Source organism: Lynx canadensis, chromosome C1, assembly GCF_007474595.2.
Source record: "Lynx canadensis isolate LIC74 chromosome C1, mLynCan4.pri.v2, whole genome shotgun sequence".
NCBI classification, from domain to species: Eukaryota; Metazoa; Chordata; class Mammalia; order Carnivora; family Felidae; genus Lynx; species Lynx canadensis.
Genome location: NC_044310.1, coordinates 185,067,192 through 185,094,580, shown reverse-complemented (window position 1 = coordinate 185,094,580; position 27,389 = coordinate 185,067,192). Strand labels below are relative to the sequence as shown.

The 27,389-nt window shown below is 38.3% G+C and overlaps 1 protein-coding gene across 2 annotated transcripts in view; it reads left to right on the top strand.

Moving 5' to 3' along the window:
• Window positions 1-27,389, top strand: part of SATB2 (SATB homeobox 2) — a 203,128-nt gene that overhangs the window by 91,407 nt on the left and 84,332 nt on the right. Inside the window, exons 1-3 of one of the 2 annotated variants that reach the window (XM_030327421.1) lie at window positions 2,475-2,597; window positions 3,759-3,882; window positions 15,566-15,668. The exons of the other annotated variant lie outside the window; for it this stretch is intronic. Of the exons in view, the coding sequence (XP_030183281.1) occupies window positions 2,548-2,597; window positions 3,759-3,882; window positions 15,566-15,668 (277 nt within the window). The 5' untranslated portion in view covers window positions 2,475-2,547. Of the gene's footprint in view, window positions 1-2,474; window positions 2,598-3,758; window positions 3,883-15,565; window positions 15,669-27,389 lie in introns of those variants that run through there. 2 annotated transcript variants of the gene reach the window in all.

Genomic DNA, 27,389 nt, shown 5'->3' with positions numbered 1-27,389 from the left:
ATCCAGCCCAGACAAGTCTTCTTCCGGCTCATCAAGGTGGGGGGCAGGGGGGAGGTAGAATTTACCTAAATGGAGATTAGATTACCTAATTTCCATGAGAGTGATTTGTCTATCATATCTTGCAGAGAGCCCTCCCCCAATACCCTTTTTTGTATTGAAGTACAATTTACATACAGTAAAATGTATGCATATTAAGCGTTGCATTTGATGAATTTGACAATTTTTATACCCATGCAACCACCAGCCAAACCAAGAAAATCCCCTTATGTTTCTTTCCGGTCAGTTGCCCCTGCCGTCCAGAGGTAACCGCTTTCTGACTTCAATCCCATACGTTAGTCCTGTAGTCTTGCCTGTTCTTGTATTTTTATATAAATTAAATCTTACAGAGATATTCTGTGTGTCTGACTTGATTAGGGCATATTTTTCCCGTGGAATACTACTCAACAAGAAAAAGGAGTGAGCAGTGACATACACACTGCAGAATGGGTGAACCTCCCCTAGAGTTGTGCACTGCACAATGACAACTTCCGGAGTCATTTGCTTCATGTTACCTTTGTCTTCTTAGTCACCAAAATACCCACGAAATCGGCTTCCTCCACTTGTCATGTCTATCATAGGGCACAATTGCTGACTTCATTTTTCTCCCTCCAGTTGCTTATGACAAAATACTGTGCCTTTAGACCATGGTCAATTTATACTCAACTCATGGGCTATCTTGATAATGATTTTTTGAAAGGGATTTAAAATAATGTAGTGATTTTTTAAAAAGGAAATATGTTAGCCATGTTGCGTGTTATCTTTTTTAGTATTTTCAAATGTCAGAAAGAGTAAAGGAAGCCAGGAAGCAGACCCAGCCTCTGATGGGTGCTTGTCCAGTGAGCCCTGGATGTTCATTTCACGAGACTGCTTTATGCTGCGTTGCTGTGCACTTTTCATTGTCATGAGAGAGAATGTTAGGAAAACTATCCCACAAGAAAACAGCTTTTCTTGGCAAGTGAAATGTGACTTAAGGAGCCAGAACTGGAGACATACGGTACTATGAATGAGAGCTGTGTTACTTTATTGGATCTGAGTCCAGGCACTATTTATACTGCAGCATATTCAGCACCAGATTGTTAAATCTTAATACTGAAACAGTGCATCATTTTAATATTTTTGTTCTGTTTATTCCCTGTTTTCAAGCATTATGTCAAGCATTGCGCATTCATTGATTTCATCTTGGACAGGACACGCCCTGACCAGAAAGTTCATTTCCTATTATTGGAATTTTACCCCAGAGCTATAAAACATTATTTCGCGAAGCTTTTAAAAGTTCACTTGGGTATACAGGTGTTCTCTGTCTTTGATGATAAAAAATATTTTGAAAGAACACTGTAGTTGGACCCACCTGTATTGTCAAAAATTTCTATTTTTTCTTTCACCAAAACAACTGTTTTAGTGGAATGTATGTATGACAATTTCTGACACCTTGGGGACCATTGGGCTTTTCACAGCATACAAATAAAATTTTTGTCCCTCTGTGTTTGTGAAATGGGTTTTTCTTTATTTTTTCTTTATTTTTCTTCATCAATGTTATATGTGCCCTATGGACACAGATATATGGACCAGATAAGATGCGTCCATCTTATGACTAAGTTAGAATTTTCACCACGTGTTGCTGAAGCTATCGGAAGAATCTTCTTGTCACAAGGGTATTCCTAAAATCACTGCTCTATATAGTGTAAGTTTGACCAGGATTTTTATTCTCTCTCCATTGTCATGCATGTTTACCATATGCAGCAGGAAACCCACAGGGAAATGGTAACCATTGTCACTCTAAAAAGAGCAGAGGAATAAAATAAAAAAAAAAAAAAAAAAGGAAGCTGAAGGCATCTCTGCTATTTCTGATGTGTGGTCAGTCATTGTGCTATTGGAAAATAACCCCTCTGCCTGGTGAAACACGAATCTGGAAGTGAACTCTAACTGGTTCATCAGCTCCAAGTGCTGTTTGCACTGGGGATCACACCACAGTCAGGATGTGACTGTGTGTGTGCTGAGCCCACACACAGGAATTTTCTTGTACAATTCAAAACCAAATCTTATATTTACTTAAGGCTTGCTTTTTTTTTTTTTTTTTTTTTTTGTCTATGAAATCAGCAGTCCGGTATATTTAGCATCAGTCTTAAGTTAGAATGTGAAACAAGACTTTGGGGGAAGGAAGTATCCGTATGGTTTTCTAAGTAATTTAAGAAACAGGAAAACATAAAAGAACTGATTGTCCATGATTAAACCTCAATCCTTTCATTCTCATCTTCCTGTATGGTTAACTCAGTTGTCGGCCAGAAAGAAATAGGTTATTGCACTGGGTTGTAAAATATCTCTGAATGGGCCTTGAATGTTGACTATCGAATGACCTTCTTAACATTGAACAAACAATGAGAAGGTTTAATAAATAGCAGAAATGTGTTTATTATGTTTCTTCTCTTTGCAGGAATAATCAAGCTGGGGAGGTGGAACCCTCTCCCTCTCAGCTATGTGACAGATGCCCCCGACGCAACAGTGGCCGACATGCTGCAAGATGTCTATCATGTTGTGACGTTGAAAATCCAATTACAAAGGTGGGTGTCTCTGAACATCTGCCCTTCCGCACTCGTGGAGCTGCTCCGTCACTCAGAGAGTCACTGCAGAGATTAGCACGTCCTGTCTTTGTTGATTTCTAGACACTGGATGAAATGAGAAGAAAGGAGAGAGAGGAGGGACCCTTCACCAGGCATCTTTATAGTCCACATTCCAACTGTTTTATGTTTTGTTTTCAGAAGCAGTGAAGTGGTAACCTAGGGGAAGCTTGATAAATCATTAAAAATCTGTGGCCCTTAAAGGGGAACTTTCCACAGCCCCTAATTTAATGGGTTCTCTGTTTAAACACTTAGCACATACAATTTGAAGAATAAACACTTCTGCTGTTTTTGGGCTTGTGTTTTGAGGGCTGACTTCTGTGCTAGTGTAGCAGGCTTCCCAGGAAGGTGCTGGCACTGGACATCTTTTTCTTCCCTTTCTGGTGGCTGCCTCGAGGAAGCACACTCTGCGGCCTGCAGAGGTTCTGGAAGTGATTTTATTTTTTCAGGTACAGCATCCAGAGCAAGTTATGCCTCTAAAGAATCTAGAGGTTCTCTGCAGAGTCTTGTATTGTAAAGTGCCTATAAGTCATATGGTTTAAGAGACGTTGTCCTTTAGTGAAAGGGTTTTGAATTTGCTCATTTTGGAGAATCTGTACTTTAATGGGGACCCAACATCCCCATCCTTGCCTAGGAATGCTTTAGTGTCCTATCTTAAAAGTTATTTTTTGGTTAGAAAAGCAACATCTCTGAATCGTTCAATGAGAGTGAAGAGTGGGCCTTCACGCTTTGAATTGAAAGGAACATTTGTTTACATTTAGCGTTAGGGATGTCCAATAACTGAACTTGTATTGTGGAAGTTTGTAATCACATTGCCATGCCATTCCCATCAACAGATTGGAAAAGCCATATTTTAAATCGTTAACAGTTCTTCATATCTGAAGTGACTATTTTTCTTAGAGAGACCGAGTGGGGCTTTGTCCAAGTCCTAGAGAAGCAGTTTTGCTCTCCTTCCCTCATGTAGGGCCCACACGGGACCCTGATCTTTAGCACTTTTCCTACTGCTGGCACAGGACCCAGGAGCAACTGCCACACTCAGAACCCCCTGCAGCCAGGGCCCTTTGTTGAGGTCTGCGTGGTGTTCATTCTTGCTCTGTTTCCCAGTTGTTCGAAGTTGGAAGACTTGCCTGCGGAGCAGTGGAATCATGCCACAGTCCGCAATGCCTTAAAGGAACTGCTCAAAGAGATGAACCAGAGCACATTAGCCAAAGAATGCCCTCTCTCCCAGGTCAGTATATCCAGGTGGGGTTCTGGGAAACGAAGAAAGCCACTGGTGGACTTTCTTGCAAGAGGGGCACGCCTGCTCAGACAGCTGTCCTCTATCTTTTATTATAGTTACTCTGCACTCTAGGTGGAAAAAACATGGAGGTTGTGGTGTGTTTGTTTTGTTTTTGTTTTTGTTTTTTTGTTATAGAGTAGAAGTTATCACTTCCCGAGAGCTTTGATGTAATGGGCATACATGAAAACATTTCACATTCACAGTCTTTAACTTCTCACGTGTATCACAGGAGGTAGGTATCAGTGTCTCCACTTTATCGATCAGGAAACCAAGACTCAGAGAAGCACTTTGCCTTCCCAGGCTTCCTCAGTAGGCTAAGTGGCAAGTTGAGATCCTAATCCAGACCTCCCCTCCCAAGGTTCAGGCTCCAGACCATTCATTTTTTTACTTATTCAATGGAGTGAGTCAACTATGTCAGACCCATCTTAATTTTTTTTGTTTAGTTTTTGAGCATTTCCCCTGGCTAGCAAAGAAAGATGATCTTTGCATCACATACATTTGTATAGTTTCTGCTGTGATTCTGCCACATGAAAATATATCATGAGAAAAAGAGGTACTCCATTTTTAGTGAAGCGATGAGAAGCTAAAGCCACAAAAATATGAGGTAGACAAGATCAAAGGAAGGAACAGAGTGGGAAAGGGCTGCCTTTTCCATTTGTGTTCATGGGCAAGGGACCCACTTTTTCTAATGATGCGGTAATATTTTGGTGGCTATGGTCAGCGGCTTAGGACTGCTGTGAAATGAACTCGGGTTGACATTGTTTAAAGCTATGAATGGAAATCCATTTCCTGTGTGAGTTGCTACACTTGATTTAAGACAATGGACTAATTACATGTCTGTCAAGTTCAAGGGAAGGTGACAAGAATGTAGAAACTTGATGTGCCCTGATCTGTGTTCTAGGATAATAGAGTCTTTGGGGGGAAGCAGGAAGCCTGCTGGTTAAGAGCATGCATTCTGGAATCAGTTAGATCTGGATTCATGTCCTGGTTTACAGGCCTCTATGACCTCACTTTTACAAGCCTGTTTCTTTGTAAGTAAAACCAGGATAGTAATAGTTCTAAGTCATATAATGAGGAGTAAATGAGATAAATCACATAAATTCTTGGCCTGGTGTCTGGCATACAATGATGTTGCATAAACAGTATCAGCTATTATTTAAAAAAATTTTTTTAAGTTTATTTATTTCGAGTGAGAGAGAGCGAGTGGGGGAAGAGCAAGGAGAGAAGGAGAGAAAAGATCCCAAGCAGGCTCTGTGCTGTCAGTGGGGAGTCTGACATGGGGCTCGATCCCATGAACTGTGAGATCATGACCTGAGCTGAAATCAAGAGTTAGATGCTTAGCCGACTGAGCCACCCAGGCACCCCCAGTATCAGCCATCATTATTGAGACATGATATTGTTGGTGTGAACTGAATATTTTTCATGTGTGTTGTGGAGCATGTTTTAGAATGTAAATCCTCTGAGATGCTATTAATCTTTTTTTCCCCAAATATTCAAGAAGGTATGTATCTGAGTAGTAGGTAGCTAGGTAGAAAGGAACACTGGTATTTCTTGACCATCAGTTATGTACTTAATCTTGTGCTTACAGCTTTCACACAGGCCACTTCAGTACCTACCTGTAGGTATGTATCCAGGTGCTAACACTTATTGCTAGGATTTTCATTTATTCCAGTGTGATTGCTTATGTAGTTATAAAAATAAAAATTTGAAGTTATTCTGATCATATACAGGTATTGGATAAAGAAGAGTTAGGAAAAATAATTCATTTGTCCTGAATTTTACAGTCACGGTTAATTGTTTCTTGGATTTATATGGAAGTCAAAATGGGCTTTACTTGGAAGTAGACAAGCTCCTAACTTAATATCACCAATTCAGAATTTTATCCAGGGCTGTTAGAGCCAATGGAAATTTGGCCATCACTGATCTATCATGATTATCAAGTTTAGTTATCACTGTAATATGTGGCTAGAGAGACAGCATGAATGGAAAGAACCTAGACTGGGAGCTGAGAGCCCTAGCTGCCATCTCCCCCATTCATTTATTTTTGCTGGGTGTGTGACCCCAGGCAAGCCCACCTGCCTTGAGGACCTCACTGAATTCATTTGTAAACTGGGCATGATTGTTATCTATGCATATTTCACATAATTTGCAGGGTTGTCTTGAGGTTTGATTGAGACCACCTTTATCCCCACCATGAAAACCTCTTTTTACCCCCATTTTCTATTCTCATTACTTGCTGCCACACCCCCTACTCCACCCCCGCTGGTTGCCCAGCCTGAAAAGTTTCTTCTCTATCACTCTGTTTGATCCTGTGGATTCTACTGCCTTCATATCTGAAATCTTCCTCCTTTGTGCCATTTCCTCGTTTAGACTTAACCACCTTTTAACCTTTGTCCCATCATCTGCTTTTCCAACACTGAGAACTTGCCATTTCCTCCTCTACAAGCCTGCAGTGACTGCCTCTGCCCTGCCCAAAAGAGGTACAGACTGCATTAACATAGCCTAGAAGAATTGTTCACATGACACCATCCAGCCTGACTTCTCACCGGAGCCACCACCTTCCCCTTTTTACCTGCATCCTCTTTGTGCTCCAGACACATGGAATTAATTACTTTAGAACATTTGTCATTGCTCTAATGTCACCAAAATATTCCTGAGGGTGGGAGCAACCCTTAGCATTACAAGTCTAACAAAGCAACTTCTGGTGATATTTAAAAAAAATCATGCAAAATTTATATTCTGCTCCATATACCTGTGTTTTTGATATTTGTTTTTGATGCCATAAAAATCACTTTACCTGTACTTCTCCTTCTGTTCATGTGAGACTGGCCTTCCAGGGAGATACACCATGCTAATGTCTGGCTTTGGTAGCCCTGTACACAATGCTGGTGTTGTTAGGGTCCTTCAGTTTGATCCTTGCTTGCTTTTACATATATGATTTCTTCTGGCTAGTACGCAGTGCTCTCTTGTACTTGATGAAGTCACCTCTCAAATTGAAGCTGGAAAGTCACTGCTGGTGAAGTACCCTGACCTTCTGGTTGAAGCAGTTGCTTCTGCTCTTGGTGGACTTTTGTATACACCCCTGTCACAGCGCTTATCACAGACTGTTATCAGTGCTACCTGCTGGTTCTCATCACTTGCTGGACTGCCCCACAAGCAGAAGCCATCTCTCGTCCACCAGCACTTCCTCAGCATTCAGCACAACATATGCCTTGCAAGTAGTTGTTATTCTGATGCACAAGTTCTCAACTTGGCCCTGTTTATCTTTGAGTGAATAGTTCTTTGTGGTGGGGGGCTGTCCTGTGTGTTGTAGGATGGCTAGCATCATCCCTGGCCTCCACCAACTAGGTGCCAGTAGCATGCCACCATCCCTCCCCCACCAGTTGTGACAACCAGAATGTCCCCAGACATCGCCAAATGTCCTATGAGGGGAGTAAATCACTCTTGGTTGAGAACCACTGCTGTAATGTGTTTAATGAATTAAATATAAAAATGTTTTAGAAAGTGCTATAAACTGCAATTATTATTTTTATGGTGTTCTTGGCAGCTCTAAAATGTTTTGAACTAGAAACACTGAATACAGTAATTTGGTGGTTGATGGCCAGTACATTTTCAGTCAAACAGGTCTCAATTCTATTACTTAAATTTGGGGGGAGATTTGATTTAGGGTTCTGGTATGCTGTGTGATTATGGAACATCTTATTGGAGTAGTCTTCAGTGAGCATGGACATATAATATGGGCCCCAGCATCAGTCCTACAGCTATTACCCTTAAACAGTCCAGATTATTCACTTAAATTGCATAGCTCAGTTGCCTTTCAGGGTGGAAATAAGCTCACCTAGTTTGTTTGAAGTTGTCATAGAACAGGTGCATACATTTTTAAGGTTCAATCTATGTAACGTGAAAAAGAATGCATTTTTGTTCTGAGAAGGTGAAACATAATTCAACATTGTATTCCATCAACATTACTGGGGTCCTAGTTAGGAGTCGGGCACTTTGCAATGGGTTGGGGATGCAGTGGGAAAGATGAGAGAGGAATACAGCTTTCAACCTAGGAAGACGAGAGTGGAGTATCCAACACTACCTACGTCAAAGCAGAAAGTAGGTTAGTGGACTGTGTGAAACAGACTTAGCTCATGAGTAAAAAAAAAAACGACTTTTTTTGAAATAATTTTTCATTATCCCCAGGCCAAACTGTATTAGGTATTTCCTCTCTCAGATGTGGTGATTGTATAAAGGAATGATGGTTCAGTGGCCGGTATCCATTTTCTTGAACATCCAGTGTCCTGCAGTTCAAAAGAGCAGCCTTTGAAGGCAGGAGAAAAGAAAAATGGAAAAGTCCATAAAAGGGCAACAATTACAGGCTGAGGCATATATATTTAAAGGGAGGGAAGTCATGATTTAGCTCTTCTCTGTCTGGCCAGATAGGTTGTGTTTGTGTATCTGTGTATTTATTTTTGCTTTCAGCTTTCCAAATGTGCTTAGGTGCTTACACACCCTCATCCTTTTCCTCTGATGTTCCCCTGAGTTACCACTTGCAGCCTCTCCCTGAAGGGGACATATAGTCTGTCCCAAGCATCCTAACTTACCATACCTTAGGCATAGGTCTCTTATTAGTTTTCTTTAACCGTTCCAGTTTGGAAACATGAACACATCTTTCTGTGGCTTACTTGTTTTTACTCAAGGAAGAGTTAAAAGAAAAAATCCCAGGTCCTTTGGGTGTTGATCCATTAAAATAAGTAGAGCTAACAGGACCTTCCTTGTCCACCTCATAGGTTATTATGATGATCAAATGGAAAGACTGAGGAGACAGTCTTGTTAACTTAAAATTGCCACGAAAGAACAAGTAATTTGCAAATGCATATACCTTCCAGTGCTTTCCTGCAATGCCTTTAACATCCACATGTTCTCTGTGACTCTAGATATATTTTTTAAACTTATTTTTGTGGTAAAAATACATAACATGAAGTTTATCATTCTAACCATGTTTAAGTTTATAAATCAGTGGCATTAATTACATTCACAGTGTTGTGCAACCCTCACGTCTATTTTTTCCAAAACTTTACATCATGCCAAACACAAAGTCTGTAACCATTATGTAATAACTCCCCATTCCCCTCTCCACACCCAGATCCCCAGGTAACTTCTATTCTGTTTTCTGGCTGTATGAATTTACTTAATCTAGATGCCTCATAAAAGTAGAATCCTAGAATATTTGTCTTTTTATCTGGCTTATTTTGTTTAACATATAGATACCTTTTTAAAGTAGCTCTTGGGGGCACCTGGGTGGCTCAGTCAGTTGTCCGACTTTGACTCAGGTCATGATCTCACGGTCCGTGAGTTTGAGCCCCACCTTGGGCTCTATACTGACAGCTCAGAGCCTAGAGCCTGCTTAGGATTCTGTGTCTCCCTGTCTCTCTGCCCCTCCCATGCTCATGCTGTGTCTTTCTGTCTCTCTCTCTCCCCTGTCTCAAAAATAAATAAACATTAAAATAAATATTAAATGCTTCCCTTTAAAAAATAAAAATAAATAAAGCTCTGTTCCATGCCCTTAACTGAGGTTTTATGGCTAAATATTTGAGGAACAAAATGACTGGCACAAGTTATTGAACTGTGAAAATGTTACTAGATTTCCACTATGATGGTGATACAGTGTTTATAGTCTTTTTAAGACATAGACTGTAGGATAATTATTTCTGTCATCCTGAGCAAGCCTTGCTCTTTTGGGGATCATTAAAGGACTAACACAAATCTACAATATGCTAAAATAATCGGGCAATGAACTCAAGCAGCTGGTTGGGTTGGTAGAAAACACAAACTGACTATGTGCTCATCTACAGTCAAGTGGCTGATCACCTGTGTGAACCTGTATTGTCTTAACTAGTTGCCAACTGTCCCTTTCATTTAATCTTCAATTCACATATGCAGTGGGGATGCATCCTGCCTTATGTCAACCAGTTGCCAACTGTCCCTTTAAGTTGTTTTCATGTGAGTTTGTTTTAGTGTAGGCCCAACCTCCTGACTCTGTTGATGGCGGCTTACAAGTGACAGCTTGAAAAGAATCCCTCACTGGTGATTGCCTTCAACGTATGAAATGATTGCATGGAGAGGAGAGAGCAGACACTCATTGAGTCTGTCTCTTGTGCTAGGCCTTTTACTCGAATCAATCTCTCTGAATCCTTCCAGCCCTCTGAGACAGGTAGCACATCCCTCTTTCACCGCTGAGGGGGCCACTAGCAGATAAGCAAGCCACTCAGCCGCGCCTCAGGGGAGGAGCTCTCAGAGTAGTCCTGTCCTACTCCAAAGCCCAGGGGAAGTGTTTCCTTCAACTAGAATGGCAAAATTTTCAGTTCTGATAGTATAGCTCAGAAGCGGCGATAGAAAGGGAGAGCAAAAGGCTGCCAGATAACATTAACTGAATTTTTCATGACAAAGTAATTTCCTCCAAATCAGTTTTTTCGCTTTAGTGTACTTGATTGAAGTATCATTATAATCTCATGTTTAATATGTAATTTAGCATACCGCAAAGGAGAATAAAAAAGCTGAAAATGAGCAAAGAATGCATATATTATTCATTGCCTGCATCATGCTCTCTGCTGTGTAGACATGGAAAGGGAAGCTATGAGATGCAGCCTCGCTCCCCCCACTCGGGCACTCCTCTTGCTAAGACAGGGCACTCCTACTGACAGACGTGTAACCATTCACTTTGGTTTTAAGATGTTCTTTTTTATAGCAAGTGTATTATGTGTCTGCAGCTTAGCTGCTCTTAGTATAACACTGCTATTCAAACAAATAAATCTCACTAAGCCAAGGAAAATGTGGTAAAGGATATCCAATTATTTTACCTTTCTTTTCTTGGGGAGGAAAAGGGGGTGGTCAGGTCTCTGTCTTTCCAAGTGTATTGTACAAATCATTTTAACCTGTGTTTAATGTTTTGCTTTTCCTATTAAGTTTTTTTTCTAAGTTTTTTTATTTCATCTTAGAGAGAGAGAGAGAGAGAGAGAGAGCGCGCACATGTGCATGGGAGGGGCAGAGAGAGAGGGAAAGAGAGAGAGCATCCCAAGCAGCCTCCATGCTATCAGCACAGAGACTGATGCGGGGCACGGACTCACGAACTGTAAGATCATGACCAAGAATCAGATACTTAACCAACTGAGCCACCCAGGCGCCCCTCTTATTAAGATTTATTTTATTTTTTATTAAAAAAATTCTTTTTAATGTTTACTTATTTTTGAGAGAGAGAGGGAGAGAGAGAGAGAGAGAGCAAGAGACAGAATCTGAAACAGGCTCTAGCCGCTGAGCTGTCAGCACAGAGCCTGATACGGGGCTCAAACTCATGAACCATGAGATCATGACCCGAGCTGGAGTCAGACCTTTAACTAACTGAGCCACCCAGGTGCCCCTAAATTTGTTTTAGGTTCTTTAGTTTTATCTGATTCTAACCTCCGTAACATAGCCCCTCTAAGGAACCTGTGGGTCACAGCTTTATGTTTTGTTTTTGTCACCTTGTTTCTTAGTCTGTTTGTAGTATCTGCTACTGAGTTTGTACTAGCTGATGGAGGTGGTGGTGAATATTTCCTTTCTTTCATTAATAACTTCTCTTTTCGGAGACTCCTAGAATAATGTGGCCTGGTGGTAGTGTCTTTTTATGGTGTTTTCCATTGCCGTTTACTTTGAGCAAGATGCTTCTTCATTCTGAGCTTCTTGGCCCTCAGTTTAGAAAATGGAACTATATCAGAGGTGACATCTATTCTCTGAGCTAGTCAAAAACAAAGAAGTGAGTTTAAAATTTGTCTCAGGAGGCTAAAAGAAAATTTCTTTTTAGACAAGGCAATCTATTTAACTATAATAAGTATTAAAGCGATGTATTTTATTGTTTAAACAATATCTGTTTAAAACAGTATAACATTCTCTTGCAGTTTGGCATGTTGGAAATTCAAATTGGCTAGTAAACTTTAAAGTGACTGATTCTGGTATATTTTAATTCCTCAATACCTTATTTTATTTTTTTTTTAAATAACTTTCAAATATAACTGGCAAACTATGTGTAGGAGTGATGGCAAATGAGGAAACTTACATTTTATTCTTCACTTAAAATCTTCATATTTAAGATTCATGATAATTACAAAGGAGCCTGAAATTTTCCAAAAGTTTCTGTAGTTGGGAAGGCATTTTAAACCTTCTGTTTATTTTAACACATAATATTTTCATAGCATGGCTTGGTCTACAATTACCATTCATGGAGTGTTTATGGCTGTGACCGAGGACCTGAAGGGGCTGCCTGATTGCCCAGTGTATGTGTGCTCTCCCGTCTCCTTCCACAGCCCACCACCTTGCCAAGTGAAGCTTGCTCAGTAAATGCAAGGTCATTTTAATATAAGCCTCAGTAAAACATAATTACTTTAAGTATTAAAAAGAATAATACACATCTCTTTCTGGTCATTTGTATCAGCATCGCTTTATACAACTGTGTGCTCAGGAGGTGGTTACATTCCTGGTTGAAAAAGCCCACTCAAATCTTCGTTCGTATGTTTAAAAAAAAAAAAAAAAGTGGGGATCCTAAAAGTCCAATTGTGTGGTTGCTCTAGAATTATTGGAAAACATAAAAGAGCAATATAAAATACAAACCTATATACATATTTTTAAAAAGCAGTAAATGGAAATTAGATTTTTTTGGCAGAGTGGAAAGTAGGGGAGATTTTAATCATTACTCATCCCATTTTTGCAGCAACTGTATCTCATCAGGTCTAAGATGCTGTTGATTGTAAGATGCATCCCAATTTCAGTGACACTGAAGTATTTTAAAAATGTGACTGTAGAATGGATGAAATGTGGTAAATGCAGACTCTCTGCCCCAGGACCTCTGGAAAACATATTCCAAGTAGAGTAAAAGTATGTGCTGGGTCTGTGTTAGCTCCTTTCAGTTTGTGTATAATGAAGTAAATTTTGATCTTTTACAAACAAATTGACACTAAGATGACCTTAATATGTATCCAGAATATTCTAGTGAGGCCCAATGGTTCAAACTGACTGTGAGAATGTAGTAGTCTAATTTAGGGTTAGAGAATATTCATGTTTGAAATGGAATAATAAGAAGTAACATGACCTTTTGTCTAAAATATCCCCCAGATGTACCTCTTCTGTTTTGAAGTCTCACTGAAGATGAATTACAAAAATTCTTATCAGTGGAACTAGCTTGAGTGTCAACTAAATGTAAAGACCTGCAGGGAATTAATATGAATAAAATGTACCACAAACTCAGAGAGACCTTTGAGTGACTAAAGATTCTCATTATCTAGGAAACTTTCTTTATTTGCTACCTGATTCCTTTGCTCAACTCATATTTTAAATCTATCTTTCCCCCGTGTGGTCTGTAGAGATAGAAACTCATTTATGGTAATCTGGGGAAAAGAATAAATCTGATTGAGGCTGTGGGTAGCCAACTTCTCCTTTTTTAAATGAATTGTGTGAACCTGACTCTAGCATAGAATCTGGTGATGGAGACCATGAAAGCCCAGATATAACTTCCTTGTGACATAGATTGACTCTGGCCTTGTGCAGTGTCAATGAAATGCATCTGGAGCAAGGACAAAATAGGCTAAAGACTGAGGGAAATGTGGATTCTCTGGGGCCACACTGATGTGGGTTTGTGGCCTAGTCTTATGGGCTAGGAAGTTGAGGTACAGCTCCAGGTAGTAACTGAGACACTTTGCATTTTAGTCTGCTTTCCAGACCACTTTGCAATAGAAGATTTAGCTCAGTTTCCTATCACGGCCATATATCCTATGCCTTTCTAGAAGATACCATTCATATAAACAACATACAAAGATGACAAGTACATTTGCAATTATTCCTATACACCAGTGTGGCTAGTGCATCTATTATTAGGCTGCTTTCATGTTAAAATTTTCATTATTATGACATTTCAGTTTGGCATTTTAAATTTTCATCTCTGTCCCTTTTCATCTGTTCTATTTCAGGGACTCAGATGTCCCACATCAGAACTGTGTTAGACATGGGGGGGGGGGAGGCGGGGAATGAAACAGACACAGTCACTGTCCTCAAGGGTTTCACAGACAAGAGAAAAACTCAGCCCAGAGAGGAAACTAGCCCAGCTAGCCAAGAGACTTCTTTACTTCTTTGTTAATAACACACAGAGCAGAACCCTGCCTCAGGAAGATTAGGATTCCACTGATCCTCTAAGGCGGTAGGTAAGGCTCTGGTAGTTCTGTGATACACTCAGGTGATACTGGCTCTTTGTGTTTCCAGGGCTGTGTTCAGATCCTCAGATAAAAATGGTTTTCCTAACTATCTCCACTTAGAGAACAGAATTGTTATTTAGAGATCAGCAACTGGGAGAGGTTAGCCATCTGCTATGTAGAAAAGGCCAAAGAGGTTTCTGTAAATTGAATTAGGACTCCCCTCCCCCACCAGTACCGGACAGTGATTGAAAAAGAAGGACTCTGTGGGCTCACCGACACAACTTTTAAATGGGAGTCTATGCAGTACTGTCTGCTGATGTTTGAACCTCTTGGTAAATAACTTACTATTGCCTCAATTATCGTTATCTTTTTTATCTCGACTACTTTATAAAAATATCATTAGAAGTTTTGAGATTTTGCTCAGCTGCTCCACCCATATCTTTTGAAAAAAGATGGATTTCAAGGCGAGATATAAAACTTTACAGAGGTCATTTGGATCTCTTGAGTTTATGTCCATTTGCTTTTAGACAGAATTTGCTGAAGTAAAAATCTATGTATAATCTGTGTCTGTATTATCACAATCAATTCAGGTGTAAGTTAACATCTGTCATAAATGTTGGTCCAAACATGCCATATTGACTGAAAACATATCTGTAGGAAATTTCACTCAAGGTGTGCAATTATAATTTAATTTTTAGCAGTAGGTCAGGTTCTGTGCTCTTCCTTTTCCTTTTCATCCCGATTACAAATCAGCTAAAGGGTAGACCTGAGGAGGGACAGGGGATGAAGAGCAAGAAGGAATCATGTACTTAAACACTCAGAAAGTTTTAGCTTTGATTCATTTTTGGTTGAAATACAGTGCAAGTGTTATGTTTAGTTTCTCCTGCTCTAAAATAAGCACTGTTAATTTTTTCATTTGGTGAATTTTCACACAAGTGCTAATCACACGTTTCTATAAATTATATTAATTTAACTTATTTCCCTAAATGTTGTTCTGCAGTGTGTAGCACGGATGTTCTCAGATTCTTGGCTGTGTGAGCTTGTTGCCGTTGGAAGCAGAACAGAAACATCTGAAAGACATTATCTGAATTACCGATGCTGGAGCATCTGATCTCACCTTTCACTCTGGTTCCTAAAACACAACTGTTTTTTTCCCCTTGTGTTTTATCTGTATGTCCTGCCTCCTCCATCTTTGACATTGCCCCCAGTTTGGTTTTTTTGGAGAAGGCACTGTCATCGTACAAGTTAAAGAAAGAGTAAATTTGGGTCGTCGTATTTGATGTTTAATAGTTTAGTTTGCATGAGGGTGCTACTTCAGATTTAAAAGACAACAGAGTTTGGTGTGGGCTATAATCTGCCCTTTCTTATCCCCCAAAAGGAGTACTCATTTATGAAAAAAATTAACTACTAAATATATTTTTCCTTTTCAGAGTATGATTTCATCCATTGTAAATAGCACATATTATGCCAACGTGTCAGCAACCAAGTGCCAGGAGTTTGGGAGATGGTATAAGAAGTACAAGAAGATTAAAGGTAAACTGACTTTTTGTTTTGAGAGCCTGTTTTTAATTTCTTTGGTCAATGAGTTGTTGGTTCTTTGGCGTTATGCTAATTTAGCTATAAATGTTTATAAAATTATATATGATTTTTATAAAGGTAAGATTCTTAATATTCCCATCCGGAGATCCTAATTAGCTTCCTTAAAACTAAGATGATATTATGGGACACCTGGGTGGCTCAGTTGGTTGGGTCGTGATCTCACGGTTTGTGGGTTTGAGCTTCACGTCCGGCTCTATGCTGACCGCTCAGAGCCTGGAGCCTGCTTCAGATTCTATGTCTCCCTCTCTCTCTGCCCCTCCCCTGCTTGCACTCTGTCTCTCTGTCTCCAAGACAAAACAAAACAAAAAGACGGTATTAGAACTAAAGTTAAATTCTTAGCATAATATATAAAGTTTATTGTTTTTACAAGACACATCTGTGAAGACCAAGATTTTTAGAAATATTTTGAAGTGGTTTATTTCAGATAGGCATGTCTATTTAAAAAACTCAATCAATAATCATTTCCGTTAATATATTAATAGAAATTTAAAAGCAGTCATTGTAGGTTAAATCAGCACTTACAGTTGCAGTACCAATTAAAAAATTGAAATGATGCTGTGGTAGCAGGAAATCTTTGCTTAGAAATGGAGTTTTGACGTGCTTATTTGGTGACAATTCCAGAGCGTGGTTAAACCAAAGGGACTCTGCAGTAAAGCAGACTTGTGTTCAAATCTCTAGCCTCCATTTGCTAGCGTGTTTTTGTGTGTTTACACAAATTACGTATTTAACTTCACCAAGGTTCAATCTCCTCATCTGAAAATTGGAAACAATAAAAGTCTTTAAATCGCTCACTAGCTGTGAGGACTAAATAAGTTAATACTGGCATAAGGAAGCCTCTTAAATAATAGCTATAATACTATAATGCTATACTGATAATTACTAGTAGTAGTACTAGCAGTCATATATTAAATGTGGAATTGTGTCTGGTCCTGAAAATACAGCCTCTTATATAATAAATGGCATGCTCTTTAGACCATCCAGCCCTTGAAATGTATCAGTGATATTTTGCCTTTGCAAATATGTCAATGTTGGAAACATTCTGGTGTTCTCACCCAATTCAAATGCTATTCAAATTGAAATGCTATGAGCCCCTGAGGGGATTTGGGGAATTTTTGGGTAACATAATTGCTTGATGTTCAAGGGTCCTTCCAGTCTATATTTTGCATGATTATGACATCATCCATCATACTTTATTATAGGTATTCATAGCCTTGCTGACAGTTCTCTGCCCCCATATGAGGTTCAAATGACAATTTATGGTGGGTAGGTAAAAGTAAAAGATGAGTTTATTTGTTTTACTACCTGTAGGTTTCCTCTAGGGAGACAGTATCGAAGTAATGCTTATTGGTGTTTGAGTATTTGGGAGCTTGTTTACAAGGTTACCTTTTGATGAAATGAACTTTACATGCATTGACAGAACATTTATGATTACAAAAGACTGAGCGCATTTTATGCTAAATATCCATTTTATCAGGAAAGTCAAGATGTTGAACTACCCAGGAGGAATTAAGTACACTGAAAATTGAATTAAGATCCATTTCTCTTCCGCAAATTCTAAAATTCTTAGCAGCATTTAGATTCCAGTTTGGGCACTTGCTTTAGAATATTATTAATATTAACTCTTATGCAGGATAAGATGAATAACTCCTTCTCATTTTAAGACATGGCTGTGTAGTTCAGAAAGGTTTCTTTTCTCTAAGTGTTGTCTCTAAGTTTTTCTTTTAAAATAAGATTGTTGAAGTGTTTGAACATATCCTCTTTGGCTAAACATCAAAAGAATCACGCAGCTTCAAGGTCATTTGTTAGATCCCATTTACTTGCTGTTAGAAGAGAAAAGGAAGAGAGCGTCCTCTTTTAATAGGCTTGAGTATAATTCCAGATTCAGAAAGACTGGAAACTCTTCACTCTAGTGTTTTCAGAATTGCCACTACAGAATCCATGTGTGTGTGTGTGTGTGTGTGTGTGTGTGTGTGTGTCTGTGTGTGCTCGCGTGCGCGCATGTGTTTCTGTTCACACACATACACATTAACACTTATATCTTCTACTTGTTTTTCTTCCTTTCTTAGAGATTCAATTCTTTAAGCTCTGTTTTTTTTTTTCAAGATAGTAAATGCACAGTTAAATCTTAAGTGCCGTAAAAGCAGACTGAGACCTTGATTTCAATCAGGAGGTCAAGGATCCACACCTGAAGAGGCTGCCAGACACTGTGCACACATGCTATTCGGAGATGGAGCCAGTCATTGCTGTTGAAAAGTGTGTGTGTGCATGTGTGTGTGTGTCAGTAGGAGGAGAAAAGGGAAGGTTAAGGTATGTGTGAAGTAAACACAAGCTGCCGTAAAACAGTTCAAGTGGTGTTGATTCATCAACCAAGGGAGTGGGAGGAAAAACAAAGAATTCATGGCAGGTATAATGGTGTACAGAAAATAAACACCGAGAGAAGTACGTTTTATTAACTTTCGACCCTCAGTGAAAAGGAAGTGTTGGACCTATACAGGCACGTTTCATCTGATAGAAGCTTTGTGCTATGAATAGATGTTGCTGTGGGAGTTTCCTATCTAGTAGAATCCACTTCTCATGGGAAAGGAGTGATTTGTTTGTAAAATTTCTGTTTGTGTCCATCCATTTTCAAAATGAGAAAAAGAAGTAATGAGTTTCAAATCTGGAAATTAGTGGTAGCAACATCAGAACTCTACCTTAGGGTTCTGCCTGAAAACCCAGGAAGTCAAGAGTTCCATGGCCTTCCTTGCCCCCCTACCCATCCCATTTCCACCCCCACATTACCAATTTACATGTATCCCGGCTGATATAATGTGTAGAAGAGAATCTCACGCTAACTTACTGATGTCCCAAACTAAATGCAGCTACATTGTTAAATATGTTTCCTATTATCTGCTAATGTCTGTTTTAATAAAACAGTGGGAACTAAATGGTTGCTTCTTAATCAAAACCATGATTTCCTGACATAAGCTATGTGATTCTGTTACAAATTGCCACATATAGATCTCCTAAGTCAAATTTTTTTTCCCTCCTCATAGAAATAAATAAACAGTAAAATAATTATATACTCTGGAAGATCAAAGTAAATATGACTAAAACCTGGCAAAAATAAAAGTCCACTGGAAGGATTAAAAAAAAAGGATCAGATTGCAAATTCTATAGTTAATGCTTAAATAAATATGAGAAAAATGAACAATCAATAATTTGATATCATTAAAAACAGATGTAAAAACTATATACAAATGGAATTGTCTGAATTTTGAAGTAAACATTTTAATGTCCATTTTTTGAATTTGTTGTTATTATAGCTAAACTATTTACACTTCTTCTTTAAAAAGTCCTAAGTTAGTTTGGCTTAGCATGTTAACTTTATTTTCCCCTGTGATCACAACAAAGTACATTCTGTTTACTTTTTTTCTTTAATTTCAAAGACAATCATGGTTGACACAGACATATTTGAGTTAACATTAGTGTTAATTCAGGATGAATGGGGAGAGAGAGTTTGTATACTCTGGTTTTAAGGTCTAGAACTATGAACCTGCTTCCCAGGGAATTTTGATAATTGAAGAAAATTAAGTGGGTAGATAGGGTGGTAGGTTGGTTTAGATGGCATTTTTTATTGCTGTTCATCTCATACTGTAATTGCTTCTGGCCTAGATTTTACAGTGAAGAGCTCATAAGTAAGTATAAGAAAAGAAAATGTACATATTGTATAAAAAGCAGGGGGAAAGAAAAGACCAATATTAGCAGTTGTTTAGTGTGTAGGAGTTTTAATGTTGGACACAAGGATAATCCACAGGCACCTGGAAATGTCATGCTTACAAAGTTATTTTCAAGAATTCTTTGGATTATATGGCATTTAACCCTTCAATTTTTCGTTCACAAGTTTACACATTTTAATGAAACACTTATTTTTTTAGCCTAATTCTTTTATGTTAACTATTTAGATGTAAACTTCTTGCCTCATCATTTCTGTGAAACTAAGTGGCAGTTATACATGCAGTATCATCAGAAATCACACTCCTATAGCAATCCACTCTTCAGGGGATCTTATAAGAATAAGCAAGTGCCTTAACAAAGAAGGACTCATGTATTTTAAATGTGTTCTAGTTAAAAATTAATGCATTAAAAGAAAATAATGTTATGTCTAAAGTGTTTTTCGTCTGACACCAAAAGCAAAATGAAGTGTCATCTTTGCTGAGGTCAATCTCAACTATTTAATGTGTCATAAGAATTAAGGGGTCATTGAAAGTTCACACAAATACTAGTGGATATTGTAAAATTATTTGTGTCATAAAATAATACCACTAGAATGAATGGATCTAACCAAACCCCATATTTTGGCCAGAAAGCAAAATTATCCTCATCACTTTTCTTTTCTTAATCATTGCTCAAGAACCCCCTGATTGTTAGTTGTCTTAATTTTATTTATTTGAACTTATTTTGCAAAATATTAAAACGCTGGGAGAAATGAGGATTTTAAAAACCAGTGTTACTTTTCCAAGCCTGGTTTATTCTAGTAATCAGTATTTTATCTGACCCTGTCTGATCTAGTCTTGCAAGATCAAACGTCCAGGCCAGCAAGCAGACAGTAAACAAAGCCCGTGAAGGGTTTCAGTAAACACAAAGATTAGATGTTGAATGAAAATTAAACTCCTTGAACTAGTCCTCTGTACTAAAGTGGTTAAGTGGGTTGTGATTAAAAGAAATAAGTAATTATGATCATTATAGCTGAAATGATATAATGTTACCACATTTAAAGCACCTCTTGTACCCAGAAATGATTGTGTCATTTACAAAGTGGTGCCTCAGAGTTGAATAGAGAAATCAATGTCCCCTGACCTGGTTCCGTAAGGCAGCCCTAGCTTAGCCATGGTGGTATCGGTGGTCAGGACAATGCCTTTAATCAACTGCCGGTACTTCTGCCTCTGCTGTTGTTTAGCTCTGATGAGGTAAAAGCAGCTTACTTTTGTCTACCTAATTTTTCTGAGTCATGAAAGAAATTTTCTTTCAGCTTTGGATCTAAATGAAGGTGTTCGGCAAGGAAGTTTGTTCCTCTGCCTGTACTGCATCTTGCTTAAAGTAATGCCAACATCAAATCCTTGACTTTTATATAAATCCTGGAACTTATATAAATTTTATACGAATATTCATGGAAATAGAAACATCATTTCCACAACCAACCACTTACTGGTTTCCCAACATTTGGAAGAACCTTGTGCTTTTTTACTCTGATAATCATTGATGTGCATTCATCAATCACTTTTAGCCTGTTTGGCTCCCCCATTAGAAGTTTATTGGCTGTGGGGCTCCTGCGTGGCTCAGTCAGGTTAAGCGTCTGACTTCGGCTCAGGTCATGGTCTCACAGTTCGTGAGTTCGAGCCCCATGTCAAGTTGTCAGCACAGAGCCTGGAGCCTTGTTTCAGATTCTGTGTCTCCCTCTTGCTGCCCCTCCTCCACTTGTTCTCTCTCTCTCTCAAAAATAAATGAACATTAAAAAAAAAAAAGTTTATTGGTCGTGTCAACAAGTGAAAAAAATGGCGGGTGGGAAATGCCATGGACCCTACCCAAGCTCAGGTGTGGGCCAATTCCTTACTTGGATCTTAAGAAGCTCATTCTAGCTGTATTGGTAGCTGCTTCTTTGGCTTTAGCTTTGTTCTTAAATGTTCATAAATGTTAAAATGTAAAACAGTCATTTGTCAACAATGTGGTTTGTAGATTAAGAGAAACAAATTTGCTATCTGCTTATATTATTTATTTAAAATTTTTTTAATGTTTATTTACTTTTGAGAGAGAGAGAGACAGAGAGCGCACGCACGCGTGTGAGTGGGGAGGGGCAGAGAGAGAGGGGAGACACAGGATCTGAAGCAGGCTCCAGGCTCTGAGCTGTCAGCACAGAGCCTGACTCGGGGGGCTCCAACTCACGAACCATGAGATCATGGTCTGAGCTTGAAGTCGGACGCTTAACCGACTGAGCTACCCAGGCGTTTCTCTGCTTATATTATTTATAAATGCCATTTTAAACATATGCTTAAAAAGGATGGAAAGGTGAAATGATATTTTTTCTAATTCCCTCCTTTCTTCCTCATTTATCCATCCATCCATCTATCATGTATATTAGTGTTTGAAAGAAGTAGAAGATACAGTTCTTGGTTTCCAAAGGCCTACATCTATAAAATTAGTTTGAGCATCCATTTTATGTACCTGGCAGGATTCTAAGTGGGTACATTACACAGCCCCTCCCCTCCCTGTAAGAAAATTACAGTCAAGTTAAATGACTAATTTAATTAAACAAATGTTAGTGAGTGCTTCTGTGACAGGCCATTTTCAGTTCCAGAAACAGCAAGAGACATCTAGAAACACATGAGATATGTTTCCTACCTCTGGTTGTATTGCTGTCAACCTAGCAGGGGAGGTAGCCCTCTATCTAGCGAATATAGTGGTAGTGCAGAGAATGGTCCATAAGTTCTACCTGATAAGTGTTAGGTTGCGGGGAAGGGTAATTTGAAAAGCAGTCCATGAGTTATACCTTAAGGACAGTGGGATTTTGCAAGGAGAAAAAGAGAAGGAAGAATATTTTAGGCAACTGCAAGTTTTTGGGCATAGATGCAGAGGTGCAAAAGAGCAGGAATGTTTAGAAAATTATGGGTGGTTGTCCAGTGTCTCTAGAATGACAGTACATTTATCATGATACTGTCATGTAAGAGATGTCCAGAATGGCTAACATTTGGTGAAAAAGAAACGGTAGGGCATGGCTAGGTGTGGGGTTAATGATAGCATCAAACATTAGGAAATGAGCAAAGTTTTTTTTTGGGATTTGGTTATAGGGAACATTTGTGTTATAATGATGAAAAATAAGGTTGCGAGCTTACCTTGGGGAACTCTGAAAGTTCAGTTGAGGTATATTGAGAATTGGTGAAAACACTCCATCATTGGGAGTGATATGATGGAAATGGTGGTTTAAAAAAGAAATTTCTTTAGGGGAGCCTGGATGGCTCAGTTGGTTAAGTGTCTAACTCTTGATATCAGCTTAGGTCATGATCCCAGGGTTGTGGAATTGAGCCCTGCATTGGGCTCCATGCTGAGCATGGATCCTGCTTGGGATTCTCTCTCCCTCTCTCTCTCTGCCCCTCCCCAGCTCATACTTTCTCTCTCTCTCTCAAAATAAATAAACTTAAAAAAAAAATTCCTTTAGAATTCATCTAAAACTATGTGTGGGGTGAGTGTGTATACCAGGAGAGAGGTAGGTGGGAAGGTTAAGGGCAGTATGTGCAACTGGGGAAGTTGGCAAAATAAAGTCTATTGCATTCATATATGGAAGTGAAGATAGGGAAGTGTGGCCTTGACTTTTGGTGGCAGCAGTGAGAAAGAGAGAAGTGACCAATGCAATATGTGTGGGAAAGAGAAAAAGAAATCAAAGTAGAATCCAAGGTTTTGAGCGTAAGTGACTTTTGATGGTTTTGACAGAAATAGGCCAATATAAATTGAGGTTGCGGGTACTTCAGTGAGAGTTGATGAACTAGGTAGAAATATCCATTGGGCCATTCAAGATGTGGAACCAGCTGACCAAAGGACAGGACTAGAGGATAAATTTTGGAGCCAATGTTTTCGACATGATAGTTAAAATACCACCAAAAAAAAAACAAAAAACAAAAAACAAAAAACATTCTCTAAAAAAAGATGAGAACATGAGGGGATTGGAAGCTTTGAAAGGAAAATGGCCTTGGGTTAAGAAGATGGGAAGAAAGTGAGGTTTCATGGAAGCCAAGGCAAGATGGGTTACTAGTGGAGAAATGTTATCAAGGGTACCAGGAGGAGGAGGAGGAGGAGAAGATATATTTGGAGGTTCTTAGCTTTGGCAGAAAGGGGACCATAATGACATTGGAGAGAGCTATTTCTTTGTAGTGTGATAACAAGGGGAACATATATGCATCTCAGAAGGGAATATGGCATGGAAATGAGAGCAGATATTGACTTAGTCAGGAAAGGATATAAAAGCAGCTAACTACAGCATTAGGAATAAGTGTAAACTACACTCCCCACCTCTCTCCAATATTCAGGAGAAAGAGGATGGAGCCAATGGAGGCCAAAGACTCTGGAGAGGAAGAAGAGTGCTAAGCAAGAGTTCACAAACTAGGAAGGGATGGGATCTGAGGCACAGATGATGCTTTGCCTTTGAAAGAAAGAGAATAGCCATATCTTCTTTAGAATCTGCAGGAAAGGAAAGGAGATGAACAAGACAGGTTTTGGAGATGGAGTGACAGGTAAAGAATGAAGCAGATCATACCATAGGTGGCTGTTGTGATTAACCATCAGTAAAAGAGAGAATGGCTGGGATGGGGATTGGTGAGGAGAATGCCTGAAATAGGTTCTGGACCAACCATATTTGGGCAACAATGGGAGCATTGGGACCCGAACAAGGTGACATAGTTAAGGGTTTACAGTGGTTCAGGTCTCTTCAGTTAATTCTTACCTTTTCCTTACGGTATGCTTTAGATTTCTCAAAGCTTCCGATTTCCATTTGTCCTGCCCAGAAACAAAATGAGAAACTCAAAAACAAAGATAGATCTGGTGGTGCTGAATGAAGAATCTACAGTTGTGAAATGAGTTTTTGTATGTAGACCGGGAAGTGTCTAGCTGATTAAAAATCTGGTATGACTGTGGTGACATCATCTTATTTGGGGGAAATCAATGGATTAGAATCAGAATTCTTTTGGTTTCTAGATCAATTAAATAAAAACTATTTGTTTTTCCTTGGAGGATTTACAAAGTTAAAAGCTGAAAAGCACTTATCAAGTTCACAAGGTGCTCAGAGCTAAGTACAAGTACTATGTAAGATGTTAGGTCTAACGTGATAATTGCCTGTGCTAGACATTGTTTTACAAGCTATTCACCTGACTGATGATAGGCATTCATTTCACCTTTTTCAAGAATTTGAGATTATCTAACATAGGAATCCTGAACTCCCAAGGGAACAGACAAATCTGGACTCAGAGAATAAGTCAGGCTATGAGTTCTAACATTGGACTTTCCAAGCTGTCATCTTTCTAAGTTTCATGTTTTATAGTAATTTTGACTAACTTTTGAATAATGCCCCTATTAGACCAAAAGTGTTTTGAAAAAACATCTCAGGAACACATCCATTTTGTGCCCTCCTCAAAAGCCCTGTGAACATAGGACTTTGAACATTGTAGGTACTTATTTTGTTAAATAGTAATAGAATTGAATTTAATATATGAACTTATTTGAACATATGCATTTAAAACAGTTTTGTTTTTACACATGTGATATTGTGACTAATTTTATTTGCTATCTGATGTCTTAATTGAGGAAAAATATAATCTTTGCCTTTAATTCGTATTACAAGTGTCCTTAGCAAATTAGTAATGGGTTAAAATCATTCTTTTTTTTTCTATTAATTAGTTATTGAAGTAAAGATTTAGCAATAGTCAATTCTACTGAAAGAGACAGTAATACCTTTGTTAAGTAAAAATTAGAGACCTACAAAAAGCATCCCTTTAAGGTTTTTCCAGCTAGTTTATTGAATATTTTCCTTAAAATAATGGTCTAAGACATTTAAGTCCTGTAAAAGCAAACACAATGGCCAATGGAAAAGAATGAATTATGGGTTTATTGTTTCTTTGATTAACTTTTCTTTAATAGTCTGAATTTAAGAATTAATACACATAGAATGCCAATTGGCAAAGGGAGAATGCTCCTAAACAATAAAGTTATTGAAATGCAATTTTTTTCTATCGTGGTATATTCACCTCTGAAATTATAGTTTCAGATTAAAATAAAGAACAAAAATAAATAGATAAAACTTACTTTAACCTGTACAGAGAGTTACAGGAATACTCAAAATGACCAATGTTATCAAACTATGATAAAGCATTGTTTGAAACCAAAAGGGACACTAGTGTTCAGATGGGGAGGGGGCAGCTAAGATTACAGTAGGCGTAGAGGTGGGATAATACTCACTTTTTCCATGGAACATAATAGGTCCTATGAGCTTTTTTTTGCCAAAACACCAAGGTGTCCGGCTTCAAGTGCTTTATGGTAGATATATATGTTTTTGTGGATCTTAATATGATGGAAAAAGGAAGTTGATAATAAGGGGAAAATACACCTAAGAAAACCAGTCATATGGTATTATCACAATGCCGGCTGGTATACTTCGCTTATGGGGCTGGAAGCATTTTCCTTCCAAGCCTTGTTTTATTAGGAGTTAACAAGTTGGCTCTGAATATCTTGCTCTAGGCAGAGACTTTGCAAGCAAGTTCTCAACCCAGAGACAGATTCTCTTTAACAAATTTAGAGAAAAACAAATCTTTAACTTTCATAGTCCTAAAAGACTTAGCTTATTTTTTCCCCCTTTTACCCTTCTGTCTTTTCAAGCTCCTACTATTTTTCTTTAATTATATTCAGTAAACTCTTCTGGTAATAGATTTTTGTTTGTTTGTTTGTTTTTTAATGGTGTGGGATTTACATTTGATATATTGGAATATTAGCTTTAGCTCTGGAAATCATGTCTGTATGTGTTAACAGAAAATGGATTTTATATAACAAATGGACTTTGTACCTCAGTTATTGCCTAGAACAGAATAAATCAGAAATATTTTCAGTGATTGGGCATATATTCAGTATTGGCATAGGGGTGCTGTTATGATTTGTCAGGGAAATTAGTGTCATGACACCTTTTAAAAACAGTTTAAGTCAGTGAAAGACTTGGGTGGATAGTATGGTTAATTAGTGATAATATGTAACCCACCTCAGAGAGAAGAGTCAAAGTAAATAGCAGGTTGAACCATATGAAATTGCTATTTTTATAGATTAAAATTAGATATTGCCAATTTCATATAGTTCAATCATATAGGAATTTATTGTGATTGCTCAGGGTTATCAGGTTCTTACCTGTATTATGTGACTATGTATACCCCCTTTTACTTCTTGTTGTTTACATGTTTCAAAGAAATACTTCATATTTACAGAGTTTATAAAGAGTACTTGCCAAAGCTCTCAATTGTGTGATTCATGTCTTTCATCAGTCAAGTGGGAGTCCATACTGATGACACTCATTTTGGGACAAAACTTTTTTGGCTTCAAGAAAAATAAAAGAATTGCAGATTCGTGAAAATAAGTATAATGAGTGTGAATTTGTATTATGATACAAGTATGTATTGTGTGTGTGTGTGTGTGTGTGTGTGTATATATATATATATATATATATATATGACTAGAATAAATTGCTAATAATAAAATTGGGATTGATTGGAACTATGTTTTATCATCACATAGAAATGCATTTTAAATTATAGACAGGTGTTACAGGCCCATCTGTGTACCAAACAGTTAAATTTTCTGAAGCAAATCTATAGGTTGACTATGTAACACCACTATTACTCAGTACTGTATCTGTAGGCGCTGGCATCATTTCTGGCACATAACAGTTGATTAATAGGTACTTATGAATTAAAACAATAAACAAGTGTGAATAATCCTGTTTTAGTGATTAGCTACTTCAATTGTTGAGGAATCAGTGATTTCATCATTTTTAGAACTGACCCACTTTTTCAGTCTGTCACATCAGAAGGGTATACAAGGCATATACTAGAGGCATCAGGTTGCACCCTTACCATTCAGATAGCCCATCCATCT